At 40.6% G+C, this 19,663-nt stretch overlaps 2 protein-coding genes and 1 pseudogene across 2 annotated transcripts; all 3 read left to right on the plus strand.

Moving 5' to 3' along the window:
- The first annotated feature begins 310 nt into the window (after positions 1 to 310).
- On the plus strand, positions 311 to 7,404 carry LOC138201676 (uncharacterized). The gene is made up of 2 exons (XM_069155291.1): positions 311 to 347; positions 6,383 to 7,404. The coding sequence occupies exons 1-2, from the start codon at positions 311 to 313 to the stop codon at positions 7,402 to 7,404; spliced, it is 1,059 nt and encodes a 352-aa protein (XP_069011392.1).
- A 1,873-nt stretch (positions 7,405 to 9,277) lies between these two features.
- LOC138201677 (olfactory receptor 11A1-like) lies at positions 9,278 to 11,788 on the plus strand (annotated as a pseudogene).
- Positions 11,789 to 13,737: 1,949 nt separating this feature from the next.
- Positions 13,738 to 14,679, plus strand: LOC138201678 (olfactory receptor 51E1-like). Its single transcript, XM_069155293.1, has one exon. The coding sequence runs from the start codon at positions 13,753 to 13,755 to the stop codon at positions 14,677 to 14,679; it is 927 nt and encodes a 308-aa protein (XP_069011394.1). The 5' UTR covers positions 13,738 to 13,752.
- Positions 14,680 to 19,663: the final 4,984 nt, after the last annotated feature.

Here is a 19,663-nt window from a genome sequence, read left to right on the forward strand (position 1 = left end):
TGTCTCCAACCCACAGAAGTTGATCAGGTAGTGCAGCTCATCCAGGATGGCACATCAATGCACGCTGTGGCAAGAAGGTTTGCTGTGTCTGTCAGCACAGTGTCAAGAGCACGGAGGACATACCGGGAGACAGGCCGGTCCACCAGGAGACGTGGAGGGGGCCGTAGGAGGACAACAACCCAGCAGCAGGACTGCTATCTGCTCCTTTGTGCAAGGAGGAACCGGAGGAGCACTGCCAGAGCCCTACAAAATGACCTCCAGCAGGCCACTAATGTGCATGTTTCTGCTCAAACTGTCAGAAACAGACTCCATGAGGGTGGTACGAGGGCCCGACGTCCACAAGTGGGGTCTGTGCTTACAGCCAACACCGTGCAGGGTGATCTGACTTTTCCAGAGAACACCAAGATTGGCAGCTTCTCCGTCGGCACCCTGTGGTCTTCACGGATGAGAGCAGGTTCACACTGAGCACGTGACAGACGTGACAGAGTCTGGAGACGCCGTGGAGAACGTTCTGCTGCCTGCAACATCCTCCAGCGGGACCGGTTTGGCGGTGGGTCAGCGACGGTCTGGGGAGGCATTTCTTTAGAGGACTGCACAGCCCTCCGTGTGCTAGCCAGAGGTACCCTGACTGCCATTAGGTACCAGGATGAGATCCTCAGACCCATTGAAGACCATACGCTGGTGCAGTGGGCCCTGGGTTCCTTCTGATGCAGGACAATGCTCGGCCTCATGTGGCTGGAGTGTGTGGAGTGTGTCATCAGTTCCTGCATGATGAAGGCATCGATGCTACGGACCGGCCTGCACGTTCCCCAGACCTGAACCTAATCCAGCACATCTGGGACATCGTGTCTCGTTCCGTCCACCGACGCCACATCCACCGCAGACTGTCCAGGAGTGGACTGATGCTTTGATCCAGGTCTGGGAGGAGATCCCTCAGGTAGTGATGGTGAGATGAAGCCTCATGAGGCATCGAACCACTTCCGCCAATTGGTTAGAGAAAGGGTTCATTTCTCGAAGCTTCATGTGAACACGAAACCACCTACTGGCCAAGTGTATAATCACAGGCAGCTGTATCTGAACCACATAATGTGATGCATTGAATTGTTGTGTCTGTTATGGCTGTTGGGAATGACTATGAATTACAAAAATGTATGACCAAATAATTTCTTTACATAAATTATCACATATGTGCATAATAAAATATTTTTTGAATGTATTCTGTGTGTGTACATTTTCCCAAAATGGTAGTATCATATGATATGGCAGGTTGTGTAATAATGTTTTTCTGTCACTTTAGGAAAATGTCATGGGCTTAAGCAGGCAGAGGACAGTGGAAGTCCTTGTGGAACTAGGAAGAGGGGACTGAATATGCTTGTGTAACTTGGACAATGATGTACAGGACAGGGGACATTTTATTCATTTTTATTCAGAAATAACAGTTTCTCAACAGTTTTTGGTTTTGTGGATGTCCACATGTCAGAAGTAAGGCTAACAGCAGCCACCTTTTCCACTTTAGCCTTAGCCTTCTCCTTAGCTGACTCATACTTGGCCTCCTCCATGGCCTTCAGAGCCTAAAGGAAAAAATATATAATGCTGAACTGTGAGACACAATAAAGTACTCATTTGTTTCATGCATGCACCCATACATACCTGCCTTGTAGGGAGAACATAATTAGGATCCAGTTTGGACACAAATGCCCTGAATCCAACATCATCCACAATACTGAAGGGCTGTGTGTCCTTCACTATCATGGAGACGAGGGCTTCATCCACCTCTTGTTTTCTGGTGGCTGGTTAAAAGAGAATAAATACAGTGTCTGTTACCTGTCTTTATTTGCACAATAAACAAAAGTGAACAGGGAAAAATTGTGATGGTGCATTTGTAATATTGTAATGACTTACCTTGGCTGGGTGAAGCTCCAGTTTCCTCCTTATTCTCATGCAAGGCACGGTAACGCCTCAGCATGGATGAGGTGTTGTTATTGTACCCCAACTCCTTGGAGCACAATAAACACCTCACCTTTGAATAAAATAAGAAACTGTGAAAAATACAGTTCTTGATAAGCAAACCTAATGTGTCTGAAATAGAGTTAGATTTAGCTTACCTTATTAGGAGTTATTAAATCAAAGTGTTCCCACACGGGAAATCCTCCTCTTCCCAGCTGGCTCCATCTTATCACCTATCCTTCTCTCCTCACTCTCCTAAATCTCCAAACTATCTCTCTCTCTAAACTCTACAAACTATCCAAACTCTCAACTGACCTCAACTCTCCACCAACAACCGACATTTTGAATGGAGCCTGAGGGGTTTATATTGCTGTCAAACCTCCCGGCAAAATCTGAACCACTTCCCGAAGCAGTCACGTGGTACAGCCGGCAGCGAGGCTTCGGACTTCATCATTTTTGGCTCCTCCCCTAAATGAAGCAAGCCTCGACACGCGCTTCGAGGAAACGCCCCCTCCGTTACTCGACACACGCTTCGAAGCGTCGGCACATCTCGTAACATCACTACCCTCAGGAGAACATCCGTGGTCTCATCAGGAGCATGCCCAGGCGTTGTAGGGAGTGATACAGGCACGTGGAGGCCACACACACTACTGAGACTCATTTGGACTTGTCTTGAGGAATTTCCACAGAAGTTGGATCAACCTGTGATCTGATTTTTTCCACTTTTATTTTCAGTATTATTCTGAATCCAGACCTCCATGAGATAATGATTTTGATTTCCATTGATCATTCTTGTTATTTTGTTCTCAACACATTCCACTATGTAATGAATAAAGATTTTCAACTGGAATATTTCATTCATTGAGATCTAGGATGTGTTGTTTAAGTGTTCCCTTTATTATTTTGAGCAGTGTATATCCAGTCGTCATCGCTGCTCTCCTGTGGAGGAACGAGTGGCCAAAATGATCTATACTCATCCATTCAGATAATATCACTGTTGTTGACATCATTAAAGATGCTGTAAAGCAAATTCCATGATTTGCTTCTCAGTACATTATATACATGTGAAATGAGTTGCTGAAAGCATCTGCAAAGCTAGAAAACTATGTCACACTGAAATGTGGAGTTAGACCGTTGAACAGTTTCTCATCTGTCTTCAGCTCAGGTTTTTTTAGGCGGGGCTAAAAGCCAACCTATCTACGTCACAACAACCTATCTACATCACAACAACCTATCTACGTCACAACAACCTATCTACGTCACAACAACCTATCTACGTCACAACAACCTATCTACGTTAGATCACAGACGGTTTCTATAACCTTCTGCATGGCTCCTCCTCTCACACGGTGAAACAGTATAAAAGCCTGCAGCTCATTTACATAAGAGGTCGTCCCACTGGACTTCAGTTCTACTCCTGCTGTAGTCAGATAGTTATTGTACATCAGCTAGCTGCTACAGGACGTCTCCCTCCACCTGCAAGTGAATCTTTCCTGGAAGCAAGAACCTCCAAAGCAGCACTGCATCGTTGTTTAAATGTCCTACTGATGAAGAAAGGAAAAAGAGGTGGATTGATTTCATGAAGAGCTAAAGGAGACTTTAGGATTAACACCAACAGACGCCTCTTCAGGGACCATTTCACGACAGATAGTTTAATCTTGGACCGGAGACGGACGGAGTTCAAGGACACACCGCTCCTCCAGCAGCAGCGTGGAGCCGATCCGAGCTTCACCCTCCGGTAACACCGGCACCGTCCCCTGCCGCCAGCAGTCCACCACTCAGTGTAAGTTCTGTGTGCTTGTTATAATTAGACTTGATAACTTTTCCACAGTAACTCTGCTATATTTAGTCCACGGTGCAAACTGCTAACGTGATTTTACTCGTTGTAGAATAACTTTATTTTGGTGAAATGGTTCTTTTCTATTGAGCTCGTAGCCGAGCAGAGTTCAGAGGAAAATGCTCCGATAACAACAGATTGTTTTATGTTAGATGGACATCTAGCTCTGATAAGGAACTATAAAATATGTAACTCTGTGTTTTACATGTCGGGGTGATGGTGAACATGGACCAGAGGAGATCTAGTCCTCCTGATTAATGAGGGTTGTTGTTGTTGTACTCCGGTGTAACGTTACAATCACCGACCCTTTCAGTTACATGTACCGGTACCGGTCCGGATAAACGAGCCCAACTACATGCGCAGGAGGAGGTGGAGGAGGAGGGGACAGTGGAGGAGGTGGAAGAGGAGGAGGAGGAGGGACATCAGTGAAAGAGAAAGACTTTCAGCTCCATCTGAACAGGTTCAAAGTTTGAATTGATGTGATGTAATGAATTGATGTGATATAATGAATTGATGTGATGTAATGAATTGATGTGATATAATGAATTGATGTGATGTAATGAATTGATGTGATGTAATGAATTGATGTGATGTAATGAATTGATGTAATGAATTGATATGATGTAATGAATTGATGTGATGTAATGAATTGACGTGATGTAACGAATTGATGTGATGTAATGAATTGATGTGATATAATGAATTGATGTGATGTAATGAATTGATGTAATGAATTGATGTGATGTAATGAATTGATGTGATGTAATGAATTGATGTAATGAATTGATGTGATGTAATGAATTGATGTGATATAATGAATTGATGTGATGTAATGAATTGATGTAATGAATTGATGTGATGTAATGCATTGATGTGATATAATGAATTGATGTGATGTAATGAATTGATGTGATGTAATGACTTGATGTGATATAATGAATTGATGTGATGTAATGAATTGATGTAATGAATTGATATGATGTAATGAATTGATGTGATGTAATGAATTGATGTGATGTAATGAATTGATGTGATGTAACGAATTGATGTGATACAACGAATTGATGTGATGTAATGAATTGATGTGATATAATGAATTGATGTGATGTAATGAATTGATGTGATATAATGAATTGATGTGATGTAATGAATTGATGTGATATAATGAATTCATGTGATGTAATGACTTGATGTGATATAATGAATTGATGTGATGTAATGAATTGATGTAATGAATTGATATGATGTAATGAATTGACGTGATGTAATGAATTGATGTGATATAATGAATTCATGTGATGTAATGACTTGATGTGATATAATGAATTGATGTGATGTAATGAATTGATGTAATGAATTGATGTGATGTAATGAATTGATGTGATGTAATGAATTGATGTGATGTAATGAATTGATGTGATGTAATGAATTGATGTAATGAATTGATGTGATGTAATGAATTGATGTGATGTAATGAATTGATGTGATGTAATGAATTGATGTAATGAATTGATGTGATGTAATGAATTGATGTGATGTAATGACTTGATGTGATATAATGAATTGATGTGATGTAATGAATTGATATAATGAATTGATGTGATGTAATGAATTGATGTGATGTAATGAATTGATGTGATATAATGAATTGATGTGATGTAATGAATTGATGTGATGTAATGAATTGATGTGATATAATGAATTGATGTGATGTAATGAATTGATGTAATGAATTGATGTGATGTAATGAATTGATGTGATGTAATGAATTGATGTGATATAATGAATTGATGTGATGTAATGAATTGATGTAATGAATTGATATGGTGGAATGAATTGATGTGATGTAATGAATTGATGTGATATAATGAATTGATGTGATGTAATGAATTGATGTGATGTAATGAATTGATGTGATATAATTAATTGATGTGATGGAATGAATTGATGTGATATAATGAATTGATGTGATGTAATGAATTGATGTGCTGTAATGAATTGATGTGATGTAATGAATTGATGTGATGTGATGTGATGAATTGATGTGATAGAATGAATTGATGTGATGTAATGAATTGATGTGATATAACGAATTGATGTGATGTAATGAATTGATGTGATGTAATGAATTGATGTGATGTAATGAATTGATGTGATGTAATGCAGCGTTGTTCATGTTGCAGTCGTTACAGAACTAAATCAACTTCTCCTCTCTTATTATCTCCACTGTTGTAATGCAGGTGCGTTAGAAGTAGTTGGAGACTCACTGTCTTCTGTCTCTGGTGTCCAGTTTGACTCCTGTGTTACAGCTCAGGGGGACAAGCTGGATTTATATGCATCTGTATGTTTCACTCATTGGACAAATAAATTCTGAGTCCATTCTGTTTTCATAAAACAGGCTGCTCCGTCCACCAGAGAGACAGAGGACCAGTGGGACATCATGCATAAAGTCACCGAGAGGTTGGATGTCAGACGGACCGCTTAGTGGGGAAAAGAACTGCAGCCACAGGACTGTCATACAGGACACTGAACACCTTGCATGGAGTGGGCGGAGCTTCAATAACTCCATCGCTGACTCCGTCTCACTTCTCCTTCCAGATCTTCAGAACCTTAGCTCCAGATGCGGAGGAGAATCCAACCCCATTACCACCATTTTCAGACACGATATTCCTGATCTGAAACCGACCATCGCAGAACTCATCTCTTTGTCTCAACGAACCATCATCGTCAGCTTAACCCCCAGCGCTCTTTCTACTTCCTGGATGGCCTGGAACTCTTTCTGCTTCTTCTATACCACGTTTAACCTTCAGTTCCCTTCCTTCGACGTGGCCTCCGTATGCAGCTTCATCTCCTGTGCCCATTCGACTCTTCACATCAAGATACCCACCACTAAGGTTTACCTTAGCGGTATCAATTTCTTCTCAAAATTACTCACTGGCTCCCCTTCAACGCTCTCCCAGTTGGCTTTACTTATTAAAGGCCTTCAGCACCAAACACCTCCACCGACTCCTCGCCTTCTTCCGCTAACCACCGATCTTATTTCTCGCTGCATTGTCACCCTACGCTCTAATCACTTTTCCACCCATCGAGCGTGCACCCTGCAATCCATGTTTCTACTTACTTTTTATGGTTTCTTGCGATGCTCAGAATTCGCATCTTCTTCAGCCAAGTTTAACCCTAGTCTCCACCCCTGCATATTCAACCTTTATCCTATCTCCGAGGATTGTGTAGCCTGTTTGCTCAAACAGAGCAAAACAAACCAGATAAGTAACCCAGTCCTCATATTTGATTTTAAACTAAATTCACATCTGAGCCTCTATGAACCTCTCATACACTATCTGCTGCTCAGGAAAATGCAGCAAACCTCCTCCCATGAACCATTGTTCATCACCGAAACAGGCCACGTCGCCAATCCATCCTGGTTCCTTTCACACTTCAGGGAAGTCCTAATCACCTCTGGGATTAATCCTGACTCTTTCTCTGGCCACTCCTTCAGTGTAGGAGCAGCAACCACTGCGTCAAGCAGAGGAGTCCCAGACCACCTCATCAAGGTCATGGGCTGCTGGTCTTCCCAAGCCTTCCAACTTTACACTCGCCACAGCTTCAACGACCTGCGCTAAGGGCAGGCAGCCTTGCTTTCTTAGGAGGGCTTCTTTTGGGGATCTGCAAATCCCGGGAGGCACAGTGGATCCTCAACTAAGCCTACCACAAACTGCTAAACTCTCACCTTGGCTTAATCTCCCTCAACCATTCCTCAACGCTACAAATAATCAATGAAGGTTTGCGCTTGGCTGCTAAGACGGGGTCCTAGCTGGTGAATTGGAGATAATTTTACGTGACTTTCCGGAGCAGGACCACGCCTCAACCACTCCCCCACTCCTATAAATATAAACCCACTCTAAGCCTCTGGCTGTTCGTGTTTTCCGCATCCCACCCTCCAACCCTCTTGTTAAACCATTGTACTTGTGGTTATCATTTTTCATAGTCATTATCCTTCCGTCCCACTCGGGTAACTCAGGATCTGCAAGGCCCGTGAGGTACAGTGGATCCTCAACTAAGACTTCCACAAACCACTAAATCCTCACCTTGGCTTAATCTCCCTCAACCATTCCTCAACGCTACAAATAATCAATGAAGGTTTGCGCTCGGCTCCTGAGACGGGGTCCTAGCTAGTGAATATAATGTTCATAATTGCTGCCAGTGTCATGATTGGTCATTATTGGGACTAACCATTCAGTATACGTCCTGTGACATTGGCTAATACCTCAGTTGTACTATAGACCAATAAATACGTTGTTATTATAATTATTATTCATACAAAGTAGGTTGTAATATCAGCAGTATGTTGGAGACAGTACAGAGGTCAGCTGTGATTTCAAAACTGGACTGGCTGAAAACATTTTGTTGTACAGAGAAATGATGGCTATCATCAGAAAGGGCAAGTTATGCTGTTTATTTAGATATCCAATATGTTATGAGGCGATCGGGACTTTGGGAATCAATCAGTTAAGAAAAGTGAGATGGATGTAGCGCTTCATGCAGAGTAACAACAACACAATGATATTTTATACCGTCGATGATGAAATCCTCAAATTCTTTGCAATTTTATGTTGAGGAACATTATTATTAAATTGATGCACTATTTGCTCACATAGTGCTTCATGAGTGGTGAAAGATGCTCTTTTAATTGCCAATCATGTTACTTAAGTTAATCAGTGTTTTTGTTTTTATTATTTTTTGGCATTAGACAAATTTTCCAATAATTTCCTCCCAACTTTTTGAAACATGTTGGTCACGTTAAATTGAAAGATATACTTTTTATAAAACAATAACTTTGTTTAAAATTTCTCAGTATCAGCATTGACGTGTTATCTTTTGTCTATTTTAATTATATAGGTTTATATGATTTGTAAATCAATGTATTCTGTTAATATTTATATTTTATATAGCGTCCCAAATTTTGTGGAAACAGCGTTGTAATGTATTGATCATCTATATGATAATAATAATAATAATAATAATAATAATAATAATAATAATAAACATTATTTGTACAGCAACTTTCATACAAACAATGCAGTTCAATGTGCTTTACAGGAGAAGGCAAAAGCAAAAATATAATAGGATAATATAGCAACGTAATGCAACAAATTAACATTCTAGTTAATTATGATTTGTAAAATGGATGGGAAAAGAGTTCATGTGGATGAACGAATCATCAAGTTTTAATGTTGTTTTTGTCACGCTGATGGAAAGTTTAATGAGATCCTTTGAGGATAAAGATATCTCATAAAAACTTCCCTCACTTTCTCATTTCCACAGATGATCAAGCAGTCAAGGTAAAGATAAGGTCAGATATCTGGAAATCAATTAGACAATTTATGTAATTCTTTTGAGGCAGTCTTAACATCTACACTCGTTTTCTTGTTTTGATTCATATACTTTTGTTGTTACCATTTCAATCATAATTATTTAATTACTAACAATATTGAAATGAATGATGAATTAAATGTGACATACATAACTCTTGGTGGTTATGTAGAAGTGGGCAAATACAGATATCTTTATTTATTAATTATGTGTGCATTGTATGTTTTTAATAATTTTCAGTAATTCTATCATTGTGTACCTGATCTGGGCTCACCAAAACCTCCATGAGCCGATGTACATTTTCATTGCAGCTTTGTCAGTAAACTCTATTCTGTTCAGCACTAATATCTACCCGAAGCTGTTGGTTGCCTTTTTATCTGAAAAACAGATTATATCTTATCAAGCGTGTCTTTTTCAGTATTTTATGTTTTATAGTTTAGCTTGTTCAGATTTCTTACTGTTGGTAGCCATGGCCTTTGATAGATATGTTTCTATATGTAAACCTCTGCAATATCCAACTATCATGAGAAAAACAACTGTTAATACATTACTACTGTTAGCTTGGTTTCTGCCTGCCGTGCAGATTGCAGTGCCACATGGAGTAAGGGCTGACGAAAAACTCTGTGACTTCACTTTGAAAGGGATTTTTTGCAACAATTCAATCTTAAAACTTCACTGTGGCACGTCAAAAGCAATATATGTATATGGTTTGGTTGTGTTGCTAAATCTTACGGTTCTCCCTGTGCTTTTCATACTCTTTACTTAAACAAAGATCATTATAATATCCTACTGCAGCGGTAGAGATGTCAGGAAAAAAGCTGCAGAGACCTGTTTACCTCACCTGTTGGTTTTAATCTGCTTCTCCTGTTTGATTATATATGATGTCAGTATAGCTCGAATAGATTTTGATTTTCCAAAAAGTGTGCGTTTAATAATGACTTTACAAGTGGTTCTGTATAATCCTCTTTTTAATCCAATTATATATGGTCTAAAAATGAAGGAAATCTCTAAACACCTCAAAAAGCTTTTCCGTCATGTCAAACTAAGCTAAATAAGGATGATTTCTTCTGTGCTAGTTACACAGAGATGTGATTTACTTTGAGGAAATGTAGGATATTTGTTTTATTGAATGATACCGATGAAATACTATCTTTAGCTTAATTAACATAAGGATTAATTTGCCACGTCGATTCTCCATAATGATTTGTGCCACAAAGTTTTGCTTGATCTGTTACTTGTGATCATATTCAGTGGTACGATAAAAATGAAGTATACAATAGTTTTAGCAGTTATCAACATTTTAAATACCGAATATGTCATCAGTATAAGGTGTACCATCTTTGATAAGTAATATTCAAAATCAAATGTATATTAATAATTTTGTTGTACTGAAGTCCTTATATTTGTAATATGTGCATTTTAAGTTTTTTTTTAATGATGACTGTTTGTTTATCAGTGTGTGGTCGCTTGGACTGTAACTTCTAACATTTCATAATAAGTTTTGTTGTAAGTTTTGTTAAGAAAAAAACAATAAAATAAAATTCAAAGCAAATAAACCAACAATGTTGTTGTGTTAAAATGATCTGTTTATTTTGCATGAACAGTTAACTGTCATAAGCTGATCTTTGTCTCCAGCACATACACATAATAGAATAAACACATAGCATGAGGCAGTACAACCCATGTCTAACAGGGCAACCAGCTTTCAGAGAAAACACAGTTCAACCGCCTTTTTCTGCATCACTCAGGACTTGGAACAGATCAGGGGCCTCATTTCTAACCGTTGCGTACGCACACAACAGGGCCTGAAAAAGGTGTACGACACTCCCCACGCAAAAGTCAGGATTTATAAAAACAAACTTGATGGTAAATAGTGCACACCTGTAAACAAACTCTGACCATCGGGGAAAATTAGCAACACAGACGGTGAGGTGGTGAATTGAAGCCAGATTGCAGAAATGAAATTGTCAGGATCCCTGTCTGACCCTGTGTGTTTTGACCTCTGTTTCTCCAGATCTCCTTTCCTCATGTGTGCTGTTGTTCCCCTGTGTATTTGTTGTTGTTTGCCATGTGTTTTGTGTTTTGTTCTGTGTCCTCCTCTCCCCACCTCCAGTCACCTCCCATGGCTGCTCCCCTCATCAGCCTGCAAAGCTGCAGACAATCCTGCTGATGACCAGCTGCAGGTTGACACACCGGTTCCTCATCACTCTAATCACCTCCCGACACGATATCAACCCTGGTCCTGCAGTCCTGATGTGTCGGTTCATACTGTCAGCTACATCCACTCACCCTTAACTCGTCCCCAGTGCTAACAGCGTCTTGTCCTGTCCTGTCCTGTCCTGTCCTCTTGCTGTGGACTACCTCCACCCTGCCTGCTACCCTGTGTTGGACCTTGGAAACCACACAGTGGACCTGTTCCTGCGCTTCGTAGGACCTCTGGAGCTGCCTGCCTGCCTGCCTGCCTGCCTGCCTGCGTATCTACGGCCCCACCTGATCCTGCCCGGACCAGAACTGAGTGCGTGGCTGCACCAGCTGGCCCCGCTCCACGGTCAGAGTTCGTTGGACTTTCCCTCCCGACTCAGGAAGAGGAGAGAGAGCGGAGAAGAGACATTAGGCCTGGCCACCAGTAAATAAAAACAGTTTCTGTACCTGAACTTGATTCTGTGTCTGCATTTGGGTCCAGTCCTGCCACACCACATCACAGAAATGTGAAGGACAACTTGATATTTATAAATGTTGCGTACGCACACAACAGGGCCTGAAAAATGTCTAATATTTGGCACTGACTTTTATTTGGACTCAAAGATGAACTAAATACAATTTGGTGGTCAAAGGTAACTGTGACATAACAACATTTTGTGTCCATAACTTGGTAATTTGAAATATCTAATCTAATAATATAATTATTGCTCTTTCCTGTTCATTATTACACCAAAACTGAGGGGCAGTAGGTGAGATTGTGACTATATTTCACATTTATGACAGATACTAAATTAGTTATATTACCCTGGGGATGTCCATTTAGAAACTATGGTGATCGTATGGATCTGAACCATCCACTTTTAAAATTTAAAGCTTCTTTGCAGCATCCTCTATATTAGTTTGGACACATATGCATATAAACTACAACTTGACTGGTTAGCGGAAGCATGCAACCACTCTGCAGTAATTCTAATTTCCTATCCATTTTAATTTGCTTTCTTAATTCTTTATCCTTCTGACCACAAGACAGTTTTCCACTTTCCCTCGGTCAATCTTAACTAAGCACGGGCGCAGAGAAAGCAGCTGACTTTCTAGATCATTTTCATATTTAGGTTTCTTCTTGGCATGTCAGGGTCTTTCTCCTCTTTAGCTCAGAGAACGTGGCATCAAAGAATCCCAAAAATAATTTCAAATTTTGGTTCATCACACCAAAACACAGCTTTCCACTTTGCCTCAGTCCATCTTAAATGAGCTCAGCCCCAGAGAAGGAAGAACATTTCTGGATCATGTACATAAAGTTTATGTTTTTGGAAGTGAGGCCATGCAGTGATTTCCATGAAAGATTCATATCTTTTTTATATTTTTTTGTATGCGATGCCCCATGAGGGATCAAAAATCAATGTTGGTTTTCGGCCTTGTTCCTTACGTACAGAGATTTTTCAGGATTCTTGGAATCTTTTAATGATTATTTGTACTGTAGATGATGAAACCCCCAAAATTCTTTGCAATTTCATGTTGAGGAACATTATTATTAAATTGATGCACTATTTGCTCACATAGTGCTTCATGAGTGGTGAAAGATGCTCTTTTAATTGCCAATCATTTTACTTAAGTTAATCAGTGTTTTTGTTTTTATTATTTTTTGGCACTAGACAAATTTTCCAGTAATTTGCTCCCAACTTTTTGAAACATGTTGGTCACGTCAAATTGAAAGATATGCTTTTTATAAAACAATAAATTTGTTTAAAATGTCTCAGTATCAACATTGACGTGTTATCTTTTGTCTATTTTAATTATATAGGTTTATATGATTTGCAAATTAATGTATTCTGTTAATATTTATATTTTATATAGCGTCCCAAATTTTGTGGAAAGAGGGTTGTAACATATTGATCATCTATATGATAATAATAATAATAATAATAATAATAATAATAATAATAAACATTATTTGTAAAGCACATTTCATACAAATAATGCAGTTCAATGTGCTTTACAGGAGAAGGCAAAAGCAAAAATATAATAGGATAATATAGCAATGTAATGCAACAAATTAACATTCTGATTGATTATGATTTGTAAAATGGATGGGAAAAGAGTTCATGTGGATGAACGAATCATCAAGTTTTAATGTTGTTTTTGTCACGCTGATGGAAAGTTTAATGAGATCCTTTGAGGATAAAGATATCTCATAAAAACTTCCCTCACTTTCTCATTCCCACAGATGATCAAGCAGTCAAGGTAATGATCAGGTCAGATATCTGGAAATCAATAAGACAAGTTAATGTAATTCTTTCGAGGCAGTCTTAACATCTACACTCGTTTTCTTGTTTTGATTCATATACTTTTGTTGTTACCATTTCAATCATAATTATTTAATTACTAACAATATTGAAATGAATGATGAATTAAATGTGACATACATAACTCTTGGTGGTTATGTAGAATTGGGCAAATACAGATATCTTTATTTTTTAATTATGTGTGCATTGTATGTTTTAATAATTTTCAGTAATTCTATCATTGTGTACCTGATCTGGGCTCACCAAAACCTCCATGAGCCGATGTACATTTTCATTGCAGCTTTGTCAGTAAACTCTATTCTGTTCAGCACTAATATCTACCCGAAGCTGTTGGTTGACTTTTTATCTGAAAAACAGATCATATCTTATCAAGCGTGTCTTTTTCAGTGTTTTATGTTTTACAGTTTAGCTGGTTCAGATTTCTTACTGTTGGTAGCCATGGCCTTTGATAGATATGTTTCTATATGTAAACCTCTGCAATATCCAACTATCATGAGAAAAACAACTGTTAATACATTACTACTGTTAGCTTGGTTTCAGCCTGCCATGCAGATTGCTGTGCTACCTGGATTAAGTGCTGACAAAAAACTCTGTGACTTCACTTTGAAAGGGATTTTTTGCAACAATTCAGTCTTAAAACTTAACTGTGCGAGGTCAAAAGCAATATATGTATATGGTTTGGTTGCTTTGCTAAATCTTACGATTCTCCCTGTGCTTTTCATACTTTTTACTTACACAAAGATCATTATAATATCCTACCGCAGCGGTAGAGATGTCAGGAAAAAAGTTGCAGAGACCTGTTTACCTCACCTGTTGGTTTTAATCTGCTTCTCCTGTTTGGTTACATATGATGTCAGTATAGTTCGAATAGAATTTGATTTTCCAAAAAGTGTGCGTTTAATAATGACTTTACAAGTGGTTCTGTATAATCCTCTTTTTAATCCAATTATATATGGTCTAAAAATGAAGGAAATCTCTAAACACCTCAAAAAGCTTTTCCGTGGTGTCAAACTAAGCTAAATAAGATCGATTTCTTCTGTGCTAGTTACACAGAGATGTGATTTACTTGGAGGAAATATGGGATATTTGTTTTATTGGATGATACAGATGAAATACTGTCTTTAGCTTAATTAATATAAGGATTAATTTGCCACGTCGATTCTCCATAATGATTTGTGCCACAAAGTTTTGCTTGATCTGTTACTTGTGATCATATTCACTGGTAAAATAATAATGAAGTTTACAATAGTTTTAGCAGGTGTCAACATTTTAAATACAGGATATGTCATCAGTATAAGGTGCACCATCTTTGATACGTAATATTAAAGATATAAATTTCTTCAAATGAGAGCATACAATTGTATATTAATAATTTTGTTGTACTGAAGTTCTTCTATTTGTAATATGTGCATTTTAAGTTTTTTAATGATGACTGTTTGTTTATCATTGTGTGGTCACTTCGACTGTAACTTCTAACATTTCATAATAAGTTTTGTTGCAAGTTTTGTTCAGAAAAAAAACTAATAATAAAATTCAAAGCAAATAAACCAATAATGTTGTTGTGTTTAAATGATCTGTTTATTTTGCATGAACAGTTAACTGTCATAAGCTGATCTTTGTCTCCAGCACATACACATAATAGAATAAACACATAGTATGAGGCAGTACAACCCATGTCTAACAGGGCAACCAGCTTTCAGAGAAAACACAGTTCAACCGCCTTTTTCTGCATCACTCAGGACTTGGAACAGATCAGGGGCCTCATTTCTAACCGTTGCGTACGCACACAACAGGGCCTGAAAAAGGCGTACGACACTCCCCACGCAAAAGTCAGGATTTATAAAAACAAACTTGATGGTAAATAGTGCACACCTGTAAACAAACTCTGACTATCAGGGAAAATTAGCAACACAGACGGTGAGGTGGTGAATTGAAGCCAGATTGTAGAAATGAAATGTGACAGACAACTTGATACGTATAACGAAGCCTCTCACATTTTATTTCACTTCATATCACATCTTATTTGGACATGGGTCCACTTTATCATTATCATTCTAACCAGCAGGCTCATTTTTGCTCGTGACCTATAAATATTCCATAAACAAATTTGAACTGTACATGATAAAAGCAAATTTATATCTCAGATTTAATTGTGCTCATTATATCATACGTGCTGTCACTCCACCACGTTCATTTTCACCGCATTTACATTGTAAACTATCATCATCCTTTGTAAAAATCCAAGATAACATCAAACAGCATTAGGTTAAAGAACTGTAGAACAGAGGGTCAGTCTTTAATGTTTTTTTCTCATTGTGCACTGATACACGCTGCTCAAAAAAATAAAGGGACCGTAACTTTTCCACTTTTCTGGTGGCTCTTCTTCTACTATTTTCCTCTTTGTAACGGAGAGCCACGCACTGGGGACTGGAGCCATTGTTTACTCGCATGATCAGCTGATCGCGCTGGGTAGGCCTCTACTACTGCTGCCCGGAGCGAGGCCTGAAATCCCGGACGAACTTCGGAGAAGACGTCGGGGTTGCAGAGCTGGAGCTAAGCTGAAGGTGAAGAGGATGAGATATAAACCATCGGTACCAGAGATCTTGATGGGGAACGTGAGGTCGTTGGCCAACAAGACGGACGAGTTCAGCGCGCTGGTAAAGACCCAGAGAGAGTACCGGGAGTGCAGCATCATGTGTTTCACCGAGACATGGCTGCACTCACATCTCCCGGACCACAGCGCGGCCGTACCCGGCTTCAGGACTGTTCGGGAGGACGGAGACGTTGTTCGGAGCGGCAAGAAGAAAGGTGGAGGGATTGCAGGCTACGTGAACGAGAGGTGGTGCAATCCCGACCACGTGTGTGTGAAGGAACGTTTCTGTAGCCCGGACATTGAACTTCTAGCCGTGGGGATGCGCCCGTATTATTTGCAGAGTGAGTTCTCGTCCGCCATCGTTATCATTGTGTACGTTCCTCCATCAGCTGACGTAGAGGCAGCAGTAGACACCATCTACTCCACTGTGTCCAAACTTCAGACTAAGCATCCCGGTGCATTTTTGGCAGTTACTGGAGACTTTAACCAGTCTGGATAAAGTACTGCCAACTTTGCACCAGTATGTTAACTGCCCCACCCGGGACAATAAAACTCTGGACTTACTGTATGCTAATGCCATGGATGCATTCAGTGCAACTGCCCTTCCCCCCCTTGGTAGATCAGACCACAACCTGGTCCTGCTGACTCCCTAGTATGTTCCTCTGGTGCAGAGGCAGCCTGTGACCACCAGGACTGTGAGGAGGTGGACACAGGAGGCTAAAGACACCCTGCAGGACTGCTTTGAGTCCACGGACTGGGATGTGCTGTGTGGACCACATGGGGAGGACATCAACAGCATGACGGACTGTATCACAGAATACATTAAATTCTGTGAACACACCACCGTACCATCCCGGACTGTACACTGCTTCTCCAACAACAAGCCGTGGATCACCAGTGACCTGAAAGTGCTTCTTAATAAGAACAAAGCAGCCTTCAGGTCTGGGGACAGAGAGGAGCTCAGGAGAGTGCAGCGCCACCTGAAGGAGAAGATGAGAGAGTGCAAGGACTCCTACAGGAGGAAGCTGGAGGCCAAACTCCAGCAGAACAACGTGAGGGAGGTGTGGACCGGGATGAAGGAGATTACTGGGTTGAAGGGGAGAGAGAGACAACCAGGGGGAACCTGGAGAGGAACAACCAGGGGGAACCTGGAGAGGAACAATGAGCTAAACTGTTTCTTCAACAGGTTTAGTTCACCACCCTCATCTGTCTCCTCCACACCTCACACCTCCCAAACACCTCTGCTGCCTCCCCCTCCCCCCTCTGGCCCCCCTGGTGAACTGCACAGAGCCCTCAATCTCAAAGGGCTCTTCCTCCATCGACTCCATGCCCCCCTCTCTCTGTGATGACTGGCCAGGTTAGGAGACAGCTGGAGAGACTCCACCAGCGCAAGGCTGCAGGACCTTACAGCATCAGCCCCGGGGTCCTGAAGACCTGCGCTGTCCAGCTGGCTGAGGTCCTACAACACCTCTTCAACCTGAGCCTGAAGCAGGAGGAGGTCCCGGTGCTGTGGAAGGCGTCCTGCCTGGTTCCAGTACCTAAGAAGACGATGCCATCCGCCTTCAACGACTACCGACCGGTTGCCCTCACATCTCAAGTGATGAAGGTGCTGGAGAGGCTGGTCTTGGCCCACCTCAGGCCGCTGGTGAAATCTTCTCTGGACCCGCTGCAATTTGCATACCAGCCTCATGTGGGAGTGGACGATGCCATCATCTACCTGCTGCAACGAGCTCAGTCTCACCTGGATGGAACCAGTGACTCTGTGAGAATCACTTTCTTTGATTTCTCCAGTGCATTCAACACCATCCAACCACTGCTACTGAGTGAGAAGCTGCAGGTGGTGGGGGTGGACACGTCCACCGTCTCCTGGATCACTGACTACCTGACAGGCAGTCCACAGTTTGTCCGTCTGGGCAGTGTGCTGTCTGATACTGTGGTCAGTGGTACTGGAGCTCCTCAGGGAACTGTTCTGTCTCCTTCCTGTTCACCTTATACACAACTGACTTCCAGTACAACTCAGAGTCCTGCCATCTGCAGAAGTTCTCTGATGACTCTGCAGTGGTAGGATGTATAAGGGATGGACGGGAGGATGAGCACAGGGCAGTAGTGGAGGACTTTGTGGAGTGGGCGGGAAGGAATCACCTGCTCCTGAACGTGGCCAAGACCAGAGAGATGGTGGTCGACTTCAGGAGGAAGACGACGGCTCCACAACCGCTGAGAGTTCTTGGAGAGGAGGTGGACATGGTTGTGGAGTACAAGTACCTGGGTGTGTCCATCGACAACAGACTGAACTGGAAGACCAACATCAACGCTGTCTACAAGAAGGTGATGAGTCGACTCTTTTTCTTGAGGAAACTTCGATCCTTCAATGTGTGCAGTGAGATGTTGGAGATGTTCTACCATCTGTTATGGCCAGTGCATTGTACTTCACTGTGGTCTGCTGGGGGAGCAGCATTGGAGCCGGTGACACCAACAGACTTAACAAACTGGTTAAGAAGGCCGGCTCCATCATCGGCTACAAACTAGATAGTCTGGAAAAGGTGGTGGAGAGGAGGATGCTGAACAAACTATTATCCATCTTGGATAATCCTGACCACCCTCTCCACCACCTGCTGCAGGGACAGCGGAGCTCTTTCTCCAAAAGACTCCTCCAGCTCCGCTGTCACAAGGACAGATACAGGAGATCATTCCTGATACAGGAGATCATTCCTGCCCACTGCAATAAGACTGTACAATAACTCACTTCTGGTAAAATCCATCACACTACAATAACACTGTTGATTGTGTTTCTTGGTTTGTTTGTATATAATATATATATAGATATATAATGTGCTGTATATACTGTGCATTTTATAGTTTATATTTTTTTACTGCTATTTACTGCTATTTTATTGCTTTTCTATGATTAGATTCTATTTTATTATTTTATTATATTATTTCTATATCTTATTGCTTCTGTATGCTGCTGTAGCGGAAAAAAAAAATTCCCCTCAGGGATTAATAAAGTAAATACCAACCTACCTACCTATCTTTACTGGAGAAGGCAAAACCAAAAATATAATAGGATAATATAGCAATGTAATGCAACAAATTAACATTCTGGTTGATTATGATTTGTAAAATTGATGGGAAAAGAGTTCATGTGGATGAACGAATCATCAAGTTTTAAAGTTGTTTTTGTCACGCTGATGGAAAGTTTAATGAGATCCTTTGAGGATAAAGATATCTCATAAAAACTTCCCTCACTTTCTCATTTCCACAGATGATCAAGCAGTCAAGGTAATGATCAGGTCAGATTTCTGGAAATCAATTAGACAATTTAATGTAATTCTTTTGAGGCAGTCTTAACATCTACACTCGTTTTCTTATTTTGATTCATATACTTTTGTTGTTACCATTTCAATCATAATT

Source organism: Embiotoca jacksoni, unplaced genomic scaffold, assembly GCF_022577435.1.
Source record: "Embiotoca jacksoni isolate LCO1_2020_lvr unplaced genomic scaffold, fEmbJac1.0.p SCAF_2, whole genome shotgun sequence".
NCBI classification, from domain to species: domain Eukaryota; kingdom Metazoa; phylum Chordata; class Actinopteri; family Embiotocidae; genus Embiotoca; species Embiotoca jacksoni.